This window comes from Equus asinus, chromosome 9 (genome assembly GCF_041296235.1).
Source record: "Equus asinus isolate D_3611 breed Donkey chromosome 9, EquAss-T2T_v2, whole genome shotgun sequence".
NCBI lineage: Eukaryota > Metazoa > Chordata > Mammalia > Perissodactyla > Equidae > Equus > Equus asinus.
This window is the reverse complement of record NC_091798.1, coordinates 70,422,542-70,436,820: the sequence shown is the minus strand read 5'-3', so window position 1 is coordinate 70,436,820 and position 14,279 is coordinate 70,422,542. Positions and strand designations below refer to the sequence as shown.

The 14,279-nt window shown below is 36.8% G+C and overlaps 1 protein-coding gene across 50 annotated transcripts in view; it reads left to right on the top strand.

Annotated features, from left to right (window-relative positions):
- Positions 1–14,279, top strand: part of PAM (peptidylglycine alpha-amidating monooxygenase) — a 274,133-nt gene that overhangs the window by 113,878 nt on the left and 145,976 nt on the right. For 41 of the 50 annotated variants that reach the window (XM_070517694.1, XM_070517690.1, XM_070517684.1 and 38 more), the window contains exons 2-3: positions 12,339–12,788; positions 13,744–13,864. In XM_070517694.1, coding sequence (XP_070373795.1) covers positions 12,700–12,788; positions 13,744–13,864 — 210 coding nt within the window. In that variant the 5' untranslated portion in view covers positions 12,339–12,699. Of the gene's footprint in view, positions 1–11,913; positions 11,966–12,011; positions 12,144–12,338; positions 12,789–13,743; positions 13,865–14,279 lie in introns of those variants that run through there. The other 9 variants (XM_070517696.1, XM_070517692.1, XM_070517673.1 and 6 more) reach the window with 5 other exon arrangements.

Genomic DNA, 14,279 nt, shown 5'->3' with positions numbered 1-14,279 from the left:
AGTTTAAGACAAGGACAGCACATGTTAATGCTATATTACTATTTATAGAGGAAGAAATTTCACCTTTTTTCTTAATCTTGACTTAACTGATCAAATAAAGTATATTTGCCCATTATGTTTGAATTAACTTCACTCATATTTAACAATATCATTCTTTCATTTCTGTCATTCAGTTTATCTTTTCTTTAATCATGGATGAAGATATCATAAAATAAAATACAAATTCCACCATGCCACAAGAGCAGTAATAAGTACGGTATTTTCTAGATGTATACCAGCACGACCAATCTAGAAGCTGCCTTCCCAGTTGGTATCCATCCCTGAATCAACAAAGCGATCAGCTGCCAACCATTACGTTGGTGGAAACGACCGGTCAGTCAAGCATGGGTCATTAATTTTTAATGCATTAATAGAGACATAAATTTCCCTGAAAATCATATTGAAAGATAAAATGATCAGCTTCTTTTAAGTACATTCCGATGTACCTCAGGGCTGATTATGGGAGCCACTGATTATTTTATAGTTTTATTTTGTCAATAGAATTTTAAAATGTTTGATGATGACCTTAATGTGTTTTAAAGTAACAATAAATATGATCGCTATGAAATCTATAGCGTTGCACCTTTACGAATACTACATTTAAAGGCTTAAGGTCCTATTTTTTCTATTTGGTTTCTATATTTACCAAATCTTTAGGAATATGCCATTTCAAAAGAGATAACAGTCTTTCGGTGGAATTACTGGACTGGAAGTAATCCAGTAATTTGCTTTATCAAGTTTTATATATTGTCATGAGTTAGCTGTATCATGACCAAAGTTTTTTTATCTGCATGATTTCTTTACTATTTGAAAGAGAGATTTAACTTTATGATAATCGATATTCATTATAATGGGAAGCAAATTTTTAAAAAGTAAAATTTGTGCATATCTACCAACTTTTAAAATTCTGTTTCAAAAGCTGAAAAAGAAAATCCATTCCAAAAGAACCATCTTTCAGCAAAGCAATTCACATAATCTCTCTTTTCGGAATATATATTAAATTCAATAGAATCAAGTAAATAGTAGTAAAACTGATTACTCATATAGCATTTAGTACTTGTGTAGTCCTTAGTCATATAGCACATTTCATCTTTAAAATGCTTTGGTAACAATAACTTACATTTCTTATCAATACTCTTATAAAGACATAGGCAAGTGTTACTAGAAGGATCTATTTGTCACGTTTAAATCCCAAGCACCTAATTGGGTCTACCATTTTATATTTCTTTTTTTCCAGAAAGTATCTAAGTGCTTTTGGAATACAAATGCGTGTTATTTACCTCTCCATCTGGTTTCTTTGGGCTGTTGGTTCTGAGAGCCTGCCTTCTATCTAGTTTCCTTAAGTCTTGTACCACAAACTTAAGGCAGTGACATACAATACCTGTCAGTGCCAGTACCCGTACCCAATAAATGTTTCCTAATAATCTTGGCAGAACGTTGGTAATTCCCTTGAAATATAAATTGTTATTCCTGATCAGTGGTGCGCGCTTCAAATGATTTTTTGCTGAATGACAGTTACTGTTTTTGCTTTTATTTTTAGTGTTAGGAAGAGTGTTTGAATTTGGATTTTTCAGTTTTTTTCCTTACTCTTCAGTGATAATTGTACACTCTCTGCCATCTGAAGATATCATAGTACTCTGAACGTTAGTAGATTCAGAATGAATAGTGTGAAATTTTAAAAAGTAAAAGGAATACTTAAAATTTTATCGATTGATCAAGCTGAACCTGCATCACTAATAAGAACTTATATTTCTATGGCATTTCACTCTTTTCAGAATTTGTTTGTCAGAGTATTTTGTTTCTCCCTGTACCCCTTAGTGCAGTTATCAATACCCGCTATTTATACAGGAGGGAAGCAAAGACCAGAAATGTGAAATGAATCCCTAAAATGGGACTTAGAACCATGATTTCTGATTTTAAGTTCAAGTCTGCACCCTCCATTTTATACCGTGGTCTCCACCTATTGGGTCAGAACCCACTGGGGGAGGGAGATTTGCGGTGAAACCTCGAACCACTGGCAAGAGGCAAGAGTTGTGCAATGTGAACATGTCTTCCACTTACGCGTACTATGGACTTTAGTTGTAAGTGGCATAAAATACCACATATTCATTTAAAAGCACTACTGCATCGGCAATAGTTTATTTGGGCTCTACATGTTTTCTTAATAAACAAATCCCAGAAGTACAGCTTCCATCAAGTGTAGCCTGGCTGTTAATAGCTCTTGCCTCTGAAATCAGCCAATGTCAATGTCAAGCAAGTTCCTTAATCTCCCCGTGCCTCTATTTCTTCATCTGTAAAATAGAGATGATACTATACATAGATCGTAGGTTGTTGTGAGAACTAAATGAAATAATACAGGAAAAAGTACTTAAAATGCTGCCTGGCATATAGCACATACTCAGTAATTATTGAATATTACTTTAATTATTAATAATAACATTATTATAGTGTATAGGTCCATGAAATCTTGTGATTTTAAGAAGAGATTTTTGTACTTCAAAGATGGGAACCAATTCTCCATATTATACTGCCTGTGGGTTGCTTTCTTTTTGTTAAAATTGGCAAACACATTTTGGCTTTTCCACATTTTTCTGTGACCTAAAAACTCAACTTTTAGTTATGATATAAGTCAAGTTTCGGGCATATACCTTCAATAATTGGAGAGAGAAGGCAAATAAAATCAACTGGGCATGGTCGGTTCCTTGGAATGATACCACTGGGACCACACTCGGTATATTCTCTCAAGCCGGGAGGATCATGGGCCTCATCTTTTTTCAGCTTTCGTTTCAGTTCCAGGGTGTAGTGCAAATCGCTATGGGAAACCTTGTTAAGAAGATTAAAAATTGGGGAAGAGCAAGCCAGTCCATAAGCATCTTGTTAAAATAACCCACTTCTTCCAAAGCTCGAGACAGCAAGAACCAGTTTCATAGCTATGAAATAAATTCACCACCTGTTTGTGTAGCAGTATCAAAGAGTTCTAGCAAACATGAGAATGCTTTGATCCTTTTCAGCCAGAAGAAAATTATGAAGCTCTTCATTGATCATTCGTGGGGAGTTTGGGGACACAGATCAAAGAAAACTATTATTACTATAGACTAGAAATTAAAATATCTGAATATAAGCTACTTCAGTACATTGTACTTCTTTCAATGTTGAATTGCATATTTAAAAATTCAAATTGTCTTCTTATGATTAAGCTAAATTTTATTGTAGCCTCTCTAGCCTGAACTAAAAGACATTAAAATGTTTTTAAGCAACTGTGTTCCTTTTGTTAATGACTTTCAAATTATATAGTTAAGATGGATTGAGGGGCAGTTTGTGGAGTATATTTTATACACTCCCTCTAGGTTACTATAAACTCAATTGAGCAGAATTATATAAATGAGAGAATATTTTGACATTCTTTCGTGATCTTTAAGAAAAATTCCCATAAGTTTTTCAATTATATAATAGCATTATATGATTATAGATTCCACTTTAAGTACTGTAATTATACAGCTGAGAGGCTTAAAGAAAAGGATAGCAAAACTTTTATAATACAAAAGGGTACGTTTATGGGCATTTTATTGTAAGGATTTGAACATTGGAAATGGAAAACATAAGAATCATTTGAAATTGATTCTGCTGTGGAGAAAATGCTTCTGTGTGAGTAGCACAAGAGTTATTTTGGAGTGAAAATCTAGACATTTCCTGTAGATTTTTTCTTATCAGGAAAAAGAATACTTATTTTGTAACTGCAGTGTTATGGATCTGAGCCAGGTTTCATGTGAAGTTAATAGCTCCTGCCTCTGAAGTCACTGGGAGGCATTTAACAAAACATGTCTTAAAATGCTTCCGGAATAACTATACCTAACGATGTGAAATCATAAACAGGGAAAAAAATCCCTGCAAAAGAGGACATCTCATAAAAAAAATGTGTTGATTAATTGCAGGAAAGACAGTAGGAAAGGCAGATCCCCACTTTCGGACCACATTCATCTAAAGCCGGTGCCTGGCACTAAATATTTGCACTTAAATGCAATACCCTCCCACCCTCCATTCTAGACCAACTTGTTCTTAAAAGTAGAAGAAAATAATGCAGAGACCCACAAAGGAAGCATTACAAAGTTAATACGAAAGGTCTTTCCATATCTAAATCAGTGGCTCATTCAATGATTCGCACTTTATTGAAAAAAAACAAACCAGACATTTGAAATTTAGTCAGGTCTTGGGTCTTAGTTTCAAACTAGTTCCTCGAAAACTTCACTGAAGAGGAAAAAGAGAGTGTATTGATTTGTGAAGTGGCGCATTGAGGAGATAGCCAGTAAATTTAGGCCCTCATCTCTGACTTGCCTCACGAGTTGGGAGAGAAATCACAGAGGGTTCTCCGCCTCGCTAAATGTCTCTGCAGGACGGGGCTGATGACCGGCTCCTCCCTGCTCAAGTCTGTTTCAAGGAGAAAGGAGGTGATGGCTACAGAGTGCTTTGTGCTCTACTTCTGAAACAAAATTCTATGTGACGTTCTGAGCTTATAAATAAATAAGATACCTGGTGGGCAAATGACTAGCATACAAAGGAGCCGTTCTACCGCTCTGACTTCATCCGTAATAGTTCATGCTTTTCTGTGCAGTGCACTAGTCTCCTGAGAACTTACCAGTGCAGTCCTTAGAATGAAAAGACGTATGCTGATTGGAACTCAGGGATCTGTTTTATCTTGCATTAAAATATGCTAGCCCTGAATTTAGATACATGTGTTATGAAGTAACATTTGTATTCGTCAAAGCTGAGAAATCTAATTAAGAATAATGTCTCTTGTTTTTTTCCCCATGGAAGTATTTACAGGACTGGACAATTTGATGACTAAAGTACGTATTTAAAGGGCATCTGGTACTGATCATGGAAAGCAAAAAAATATAATAAAATTTGTTACTCTTGGCAAGTTCTTATTGCTGTAGAATCATATGCTGAATGGCACCCCTGAGATTTTTTAACATATATATTCTAATAGGTACCCAGCCAACTTTGACTTGCAAGGGAAGGATACCTCAAATTGGCTCCATGTTACAAGAGATGAGTCGCAAACCAATTGACATGCAGGAAATGCCATTCAGTTTGGGTGTCTTGCTAATGAAGAGAGCCTTAGGAAAAAAGAGAAGCAGCAGCAACTTAGTATATCTAAATGTGTCAAACTCTATGCTACATATAGGATGAAGTTTGCCTTTTACATAAAAAAAAGGGTATCTCTGGGATCACAACACTAATGACATAAGCTGGCCAAATGTATAAAAAACAAATGGACAGACAGATGATGACAGTTGTACCTCAGTGATGAATGGCAGTTTCAACAGTTACTCCTGGCCTGAGGATTGGAGAGTAAATAGGGAGCAGTGGGGACTGTGGCAGTCTTTAGATTGCTGACCCTGTCTAAAAAGGAAGATGCTACTTGGCTCAGATAACTATTGCCATGTGGAAATGTAGGTCCAGTGATGCAAGATTTTACAACACTTCAAGAGACTCTTTATGTGAAATCTTTTCATTTTGAAATGTTTACTCAGGATTGAAATTCAGGAGAGGAGTTGGGAAAAATTCTTGCAAGCCAAACAAAACCTACTTTTAGACCAGATTTGGACCCTAATCGTAGATCTTTAGCTTGTTACTTCTGAGTTAGTGAAATAAGTAATGTTAGTAAGGTTGTAGAAGAAATGTCAGTGCTTCCTAATATGTGAATGAAAAAATGACTAGATGACATTTATAGCTGAGTAGCTAAGGGCTTCAACTGTGGCGTCAGATTGCCTGTGTTTATATCCTGGCTGTGTACCCAGGGCAAGTTACCAATTCTCTGTGTCCAGTTTCCACTTCAGTAAAATGGGAACGATAGTGGTACGAATTCCACAGAGTTGCCTTGAGGATTCAGATGAGCTAATCTATGTACAATGCTTATTACCACAGTGCCTAGCACATAGTAATTGCTCAATAAACATTGGCTATTACTATTTTACAATAAAATGATAGTTGGACGATTTGCCTATTTGTTATACTTGAAGAAAACATCCTGTGTGAATGTGCAAAGTCTGTTTTGTGTTGAAGAATATAAGTTAAGAGAACAGATTCTGCATTCCATAAGCCAGGATTTGAATCCTTGCTCTACCATTGTATAATCAGAGCAAGTTAATTAATTTTCCTAAGCCTTAGATCCTTCATCTATAAAATGGGAATAATAACCGGTGCCTCAAAGTCTTAAAAATTCCATGAGACAATATGCATAAAGTTAATGCCCGGTGTATAAGTCAATAAATGTTACTTGCTGTTATGATTATTACTTTCCCATTCTTTAGAAGCTCCGTATTGGCAAACACTTACCTAGCGATATATGTCTCGTTGTATATATTTCAAGGGAATTACATCACATTTGATTTACAAATTAAACTTCATCTTTAATGAAACATATTTCAACAGTGATTCTCAACTAGGGCGACTGTCTGGAGACATTTTTAGTTGTCACAACTGAAGGAAGTGTTACTGGTGTCTAGTGGGTAGAGTCCAGTGATGCTGTTAAATATCCCGTAATGCACAGAACAGTCCCCTACAACGAAAAATTATCCAGCCCAAAATGTTGCTAGTGCTAAGCTTGAGAAACCCTGCATTACAGCTATATAACCACCATAAAATTTAGTTTTTAAAGTTCTTGCCAAGCAAAAGAAGGAGAGTTATCCATTTTTCAGAACATCACCTAACAGATAGAAATTAACATATAAATTGAAATCTGTAGAGCCACATTCAATAAAATATTGAAAATATATATATCCCTATTTTCTTCTGGTTACAGAAGTAATATAAGCTTGTGAAAACTGAAAGACTGTAAGTGTATAAATGGAAAGTGAAAGTTCCCCTTTCTTTTCTACCTATCTCCATAGAAAACCAATACAAATACAGTTGAGTTATATTACTTCAGATTTTTAAATGCATGTGTATACTGTTCTATAATTTGATTTTTTAAAAATTAATGTCTTTCTTTTCTCTTCCTAAACTATTCAGTCCTAAAGGTATTATATGGGGCAGAGCAAGGTAGGCATTCAGGAAGAGTGGCCTGGCATGGGCTTTGGAGCACATGTGGAGTAAGGAGGGCATCAGCGTGGTAGGGTTGATGGCCTGGCATGGGGTGTCACAGCCCAAACAGGTGAAGATGGCATCCACGTGTGTGGGCAGCCCAGAGTAAAGTGTCAACAACGACCATGTGGGAGGAAGATAGCACAAAGAGAAAGGCCTGGTGCAGGGTTTTGAGCCCAGCTGGGAGAGGAGGCAAAAAGCAAGGAAGTGCTTAAAGGATGCTGGGCGTGTCAAAAGGACACAAAACCTAGCCTGAAGGGGCCACAACTGAGGCAATTTGAGAGTCAAAGTAAGTAATATAAATAAATACAATTAATGACATTAAAATCCATTGAATAAAATAGGACACCAAGAGTCTATTATGATGTAATAAATTAATAAAATGAAATTTTGCTAAAAAATGGAGTATTTATAAAGTCAAAAATAACCTCTCCACCAAAAGAAATAGCATTAGTTACTAAGGGAAAAATAGTAACTTTACAGTGGAAAAGCCTGGAAGACACCAGCTTAATCAAAAGATCAAAGTTAACATCAACAGTAATGAGACAAATCAAAATTGCATGCCATCTAATCAGATGTTGTGGTAGGCAGCCAGCTTCCAAGAAGATGATCCTCACCCCTAGTATTCATGCCGGTGGGTAGTCTTTGTCCACACTGAATGAAGCTGACTTGTGTAACTGATAGGATATTACAGAAATGATGGTGTGTGACTTCTGATGCTAGGTCCTAAAAGATACTGCTCACTGTGGCAGAAGCCAGCTGCCATGTTGTGAGAACACTCAAGAAGCCCTACATAGAGGGTCACATAGTGAGGAAACATTTCTGCCAACAGCCAGCACTAATTTGCCAGCTATGTGAGTGAGCCACTTGGCAAGTAAATCCTCCAGCCCCAGTTAAGCCGTCAGATGACTGCAGCCCTTGCCAATATCTTGATTGCAGCCTCATGAGAGACTGCAACCTCATGAAATAACCACCTAGCTAAACCACTCTTTTTCCTGATGCTCAGAAACTATGCAAGATAATGTTCAGTGTTTTCGACCACTAAGTTTTGGGGTGATTTGATATGCAGGAATGGACAGCTAACACAGATGCAGTGAGAACACAGCATCGTTTCTGCAATATTCTGGCCAGAGCTAAATAACCTGAATCTAGTCGAGAGGAAACAGACTCTAATTGAGAGACATGCTGCAAAATAACTGGCCTGTAATCTTCAATACGATCAAGGTCATAAAAATTAAAGACAGACTGAGAAACTGCTCCAAAGTGAAGAAGACTAGAGTCATGACAACTTTACATTCAACGCTTGATTCTGAACAGGATTCTTCTTCTCTCAAGCACATTACTGGGACAGTTGGCAAAGTTTGGAGACTGAGGATTAGATGATAGTAATGTGTCAGTGTGGATATTTTTATTTTGATGGCTGTATGGTGGTTATGTAGTGGAATGTACTTTAGGAAATATACACTAAAATATTCAGGGGCAATAAGGCATCAGGTCACCAATTTACTTTCAAATGATTAAAGAAAAAGAGTTCTTTATACTGTACTTGCAACATGTCTGTAAGTTTGAGATTGTTTAAACATTTTTTAAGATTATGCAAAAAGAAAAAAATATGTCATAGAATGTGACCTTGCCCACAAAAATAGATGCATCTTGTCCGTTTTAAAAGGTATGCATAGTATTCAAGTTTTTGTGTCCAACAAAAATGATGTTTTTACCATCTCCTATTGATGGCATTTAAATTGATTCCAGTTCTTTGCTATATAAACATCCAGTTCTTTGTTAATATGAACAATGCTAGTAAATATCCTTAGAAACATATTTGTGGCCTTGTTCAATTTTTGCCCAAAAATAAATCCCTAGAGTCTAATTGCTATGTGAACGGATGTGCATCCTTTAATCAGTTTAATCGCAAGTCATTCTAGGAAAGCACGTAAAATCTCCTTAAAAGATAATAGAATTTATAATTTAGCAGTTATTTTTATTTGTTTTTTCTCCCACTAGAAAGTAATTGCTATAAGAGTGGGAGCTTGTCCTGATTATCACCATCCCCAGCATTAAGATAGTCTTAGGCACTCAGTAAATATTTGTTACAACAACAGTAATAACAAACGTTTATTATGTGTGTGGCACTGGTTCAAGGCTATTAATTCATTGATTCCTTGTAACAACCCTATGAGATAGGTAATAGGGTTATTTCCGTTTTGTAGATGAGGAAACTGAAGCAAGGAGAGGCTTGGTACTTGCCCAGTTTCACAAGACTAAGAACTGGTGGAGCCAGGAGTCTAGGCGGTTTTTCTTCAGTATACAAGCTTTTAGCCATTATACCATACTGTTTCTCTCTTGTTGAATAAATGATCAATGAATGAATGACCAATATCTTTATTTGATTCTTTGACCAATTACAAATTTCAACTTTGTTTTTGTTTTCTTTTTTCAAATGAAAATTAGAAGAAATGGACTGCCCACTTTGTAAAAGCCAAGTTGGTTTTATGGTCCTCTAATTAGGCTGTACTTACTGCCTAATAGTACTGCTTCTGGAATTAATATTCTTACAGGTATAAACTATATATCATTCTTACTGAAGAATTTATAGATATGTAAACAGAATATTTGCTTTGTATTACAAATAAAGTAGTAAATCTGAGTGTGCAGCTTGAGTCTGGGAGGCAGAACATTTATTGCTTGTTTTTCAAACACATCCTCTGCTCCCCACCTGGGCTTCTGTTCGCCTGCCCTTCCCTGCACATGGAATGCGCATGTCCATCTCCCACAGTGGAAACCCAACCCCTTCCAACCTCTTCCACTGAGGACGGCTTTACCTTTCTCGCTTTTATTACCCTCTTCTTGAAGGTTGAAATGATCTTTCCTTCCTCAAAATTCCCTGAGTCCTTTCTAATACATTCTAAACATACCTAATATTAATTATATCAAGTCCTCATCTCCCTTAGTGGACTATATTCTCTTTTAATTTTATAAAACCCCAACATATATTACAATATTTTGTACAGAATATGAAATGAGGTGTGTCTTCTGGATGAGTGAATCAATTCTCTCAGGGAAATATATTTTGAATTTTAAAAATCCTAAATAAGAAGACTACCGAGATTTTAATATTATATATTCCACAGTTATCAGGAATTGTAAAATAACAAATGAAATAGTTAGACATGATTTTCTTCATATAATGACTTGGATTTTGTTTACGAGGCATCAAGAACCAAGAGGCATAATTAGCTTTCATTCCTTTAAGCCCTTTTGTTCTGTTCATGGCTGCAAATATCAACTTTGCTTCTACCCACAACTTCAGTTCCCTTTTCTTTTAGTGGGCGGTTTAGGGACATCAAAGCTAATAAAATCAATCAAAGAGATAAGCGGAATTTTTTTTCAAAGGCTAGTACTTAAGGATGCGTTCCTGTTAGAGAATTTTAATACTAAATTTGTTTTCAAGTGTTTGTATAATACCAAATCTCCCTGCCAGCTGGAAGGACTGTCCTTGAATCCTGTCCTGCATGAAACAATAAAATATAATCCTTTCTTCACATATATTCTTTTTTAAAAAAAGAACTTTGGGGAGTGTTAAGTGTTGTCATTAGACGAGATTATACGTTGGTGCTAGCAAAGGCAATAGCATAGCCTTCAGGCCAACTGTTTCTCTTCCCTCATAAGGAGTTCTTTCCCTTACCCCCTGGAATCAGACAAAGCTGAAGGGTTTTGTTGCTGAAAGTTCAAAGAGCAAGCCAAAGGGAAAGTTCAAACAAATATCATCAGTCTTTTAAAAATGTCATTGCTTATGTAAATTAACTGTGGTCCTTGGGTGCTGGTGAACCTCAAGCATCCTTGGGTTGGCTGGATTTTCAATCATGTTATGTTTATATTTGGTTCAAGGTCTGTTTCTTCTAGAAAGCATTGACCATGAAGTCTTCACATTTAATTTTAGTTCATGCTTTTTTCTTTGTTTTAGTTTCGGGGTTTTTTTTTGGTTTGCTTTTGTTTTTTTTAGATTAGCTTCACTATCTTGTGACTTCCAGAGGATAATTTAGAGGCTAATGTATTATTATGGAGCACTTCTATATCATCTTACTAATTTTTGCTTTTTACCATTATTCATCTGGCCAATGGATTTATTTGAGATTTCCCGACAATGTTTGTAATTAGTGATTAAAATAAACCTTTAAAGAATCTTTTTCTTTGGAGGTATCTTTACATTGCAAATGATACATTTTAAAATAATGCCTTCTGACTAAAATTTACAAACTTGATACACAGTCTGAAATATGTTCAGCACCACAAGTCAAACATGCATATTTTAACATTTAGCCTAGTTGAGTCCTCTTCATAAAATGTTGAGATGTTGCACTCCTTCTGCATGGCCTCTCATTTATATGAATGTGAAGTTCTCCATCATACGGTTTGTGATAAAAGTCCTTTGGGGGCTAGCTGAGATTCTCCCTACTGTTTCTCATTGCATTGCATTGTAAATCTCCAAACTTTAGGAAAGAATGTCTTTTGGGAGGCATGCCTTATTAGTAAGAAATTATTATTTTGTATGTTGGATGCAGGATTTTTAGATAGGCATTTACGTTTCATCTATCACATTAGCTGTACATTTGGGTTTGTTTTAAAATAATTGAGAACTTGGCAATTTCTTCTGTGGTGATCATTCCTGGCGGGGGGGGGGGGGGGGGGCGGTATCTTCCTTTTAGATCTGTAGCTCTGTGATGCATATATATGATGCCTTTGTTCTCCAAGTCTTTTTCTATCTGATTACTGTTGTATCCAAGTGCTTTGTCTCTGCCTCTTAGTTGTTTTCTTTCCTGTGCCTTAGCCTGTCATTTGTGTGAGTAACTTTGTTTACATTCCGCAGAGGTATTAAGCGCGTTTTTGATGATAGAAAGGAGTGATATAGGAAGTAAGGAGAAGAAATCCAGAGAGGGGGGCGGATGTGAGGGAAAGGGGGGAAGAAGTAGGAAAAGAAAAGAAGAGAGTGGGTGTGAGGGAGGAAGACGGAGCAAAAGGTAGAACAGGGGCAGTGAGGGTTTGTGAAATCTTGGGGTCTGGTCGTAGGGGAGGGAGATCAACAGACCAGCATTTTCCAGGCTTGGGCTCAAGCTTGTGAAACTACTATTGTATTAAAGAACCTCAACTGGGATTTGCTGAGGACAAATGCTGTAATGTGTTAGTCATCCATTATCTGCTTCTATTTTTTGCAGGTTCTGAATGATGACTGACGCGGGTTTGTGTGATATGCCTCACAGCCCCTGTCATTCCCGAGCCGTAAGGAACCCGCACGTCTAGCCCCAGCACCAGGGCGAAATAGCTGCTCTGGAGGGAGGAAAGCTTCCGCTTGCCGACCGGACAAAAGTACCGCCTTCCCACGGGTTTCTGCCTGCCGCTCGTGATCCAGGCACCTCGCCTCGTCCAGCTCGCTGCTCTCGCAGGCAGATGGTGTGTGGCCGCCGCAGGACGCCCGCCGCGCCCCGGCCATGAAGTAGCTGCCGCTGCCCGACCGCCGGCCCCAGCCCAGCGCTGCGCTGCCCGGTCCCCTCCCGGCGGGGCCGGAGCGGCGTGGACATGGCTGGCCTTCGTAGCCTGCTAGTTCTCCTCCTTGTTTTTCAGAGCAGCTGTTTGGGTTTCAGAAGCCCACTTTCTGTCTTTAAGAGGTGGGTGTTTTGTGTTTTTTTTTTTGAACAGGCGAAATGTTGTTTGGATGGTTTCTGTGCATGCTGTTGAAAAAGGTAATCACTTTTACGAACCAGAGTGTTGGAGAAATATACAAGGTTGATTTACTTTGCTGAAACGACTTGGAATTTTAGCACAGTAAGTTCTTGTAAAGTCCCCTTGACAGAAGAAGCCCACTGTTTTGTAACCAAGCTGCACTGGCTTTCGAAACTCCAATTAGAAGTTGTGATTTCCAATACTAATCGCTCCCTCTTGGGGAAATGTTTCAGAAACTGCAATATAGTCATTTAGACTTGAATGCCTTCTTGTTTATAACAGCTCAAAGAATAAAATATCAAGACAAGTGATGGGGAGAAGCAGATCATGGACTGTCATAGATCAGGAGAAAACATTGAGCTGTATACACACTCCTCATAATTACCATATTAAATATTTATGCACTTGTATATTTGTAATTCACATCACAGTCGTTCCTCCCCCCCATTCAACTCTGCCTTTTAGCAATATTATTGTTGTTTTTTTGTTTCTGACTAGAAATACTGGACACTCATAAAATAGTTGCAAAAATTTTACTGGGTCTTAGTTAATATTTTTGCCATTAGAATATTGGCAGGCCAGTGATAATTTCTAATTTATTAATTCTCTCTTTTCATTAACTAGAAACAAGTATATATTTTGACAAGATTTTATTGAATCAAGTTGTAAATGTAGCCTGCTAGGTTGCTTTGATTATATTTTGTTTACAAGTTGGGCATATATTGCTTTTGGACAATCAAATGCAACTCTGAGTATGTTTTAGAGCATTATATAGTCATCACATCTTTTCATTGGGTCTAAGTCAATAATTTTTAATCTCAAAGTCCTAGAATTCCTTTTTTTTTCTCATGTCAAGATTCCATTATGTTCAAAAATATTGAAATTACCTTCTTTTTTAAGGTTTAAAGAAACTACCAGACCATTTTCCAATGAATGTCTTGGTACCACCAGACCAGTCATTCCTATTGATTCATCAGATTTTGCATTGGATATTCGCATGCCTGGAGTCACACCTAAACAGGTGAGAGAAATTCTCTATTTCATTATTTACTTTTCTGTATACAATCCATAATTAAAGGAAAGAAAGTGATTTTACAGCAGGAGTAACTTCTTTTAAAGTAGGCATTTGCTTTCAAGACTCCTCAGATAGGGCCAGAATAGTTGAGTGTTATAAAGAGGAATAAATCTTTCAAGGTAAGTCTTTCAGTTAACTTTCTTTTTAAAAAGTTTGCTCAAATTGTTATTTGTGTTTTGAAATGGAACCTTGAATATTTATGATTTGGAATTCTCAGTGGAGTAATAGCCTCTGTAATGCAGCATGTAAGTATGTATTAATATTTGAAAAATTATTCTAATAAAGGGGAATGATATCGAGCAGTTACATCTAAGAGATTACCTTGTTTAAATACCCTTCTCTCACAGCCACAAGTTGAGAA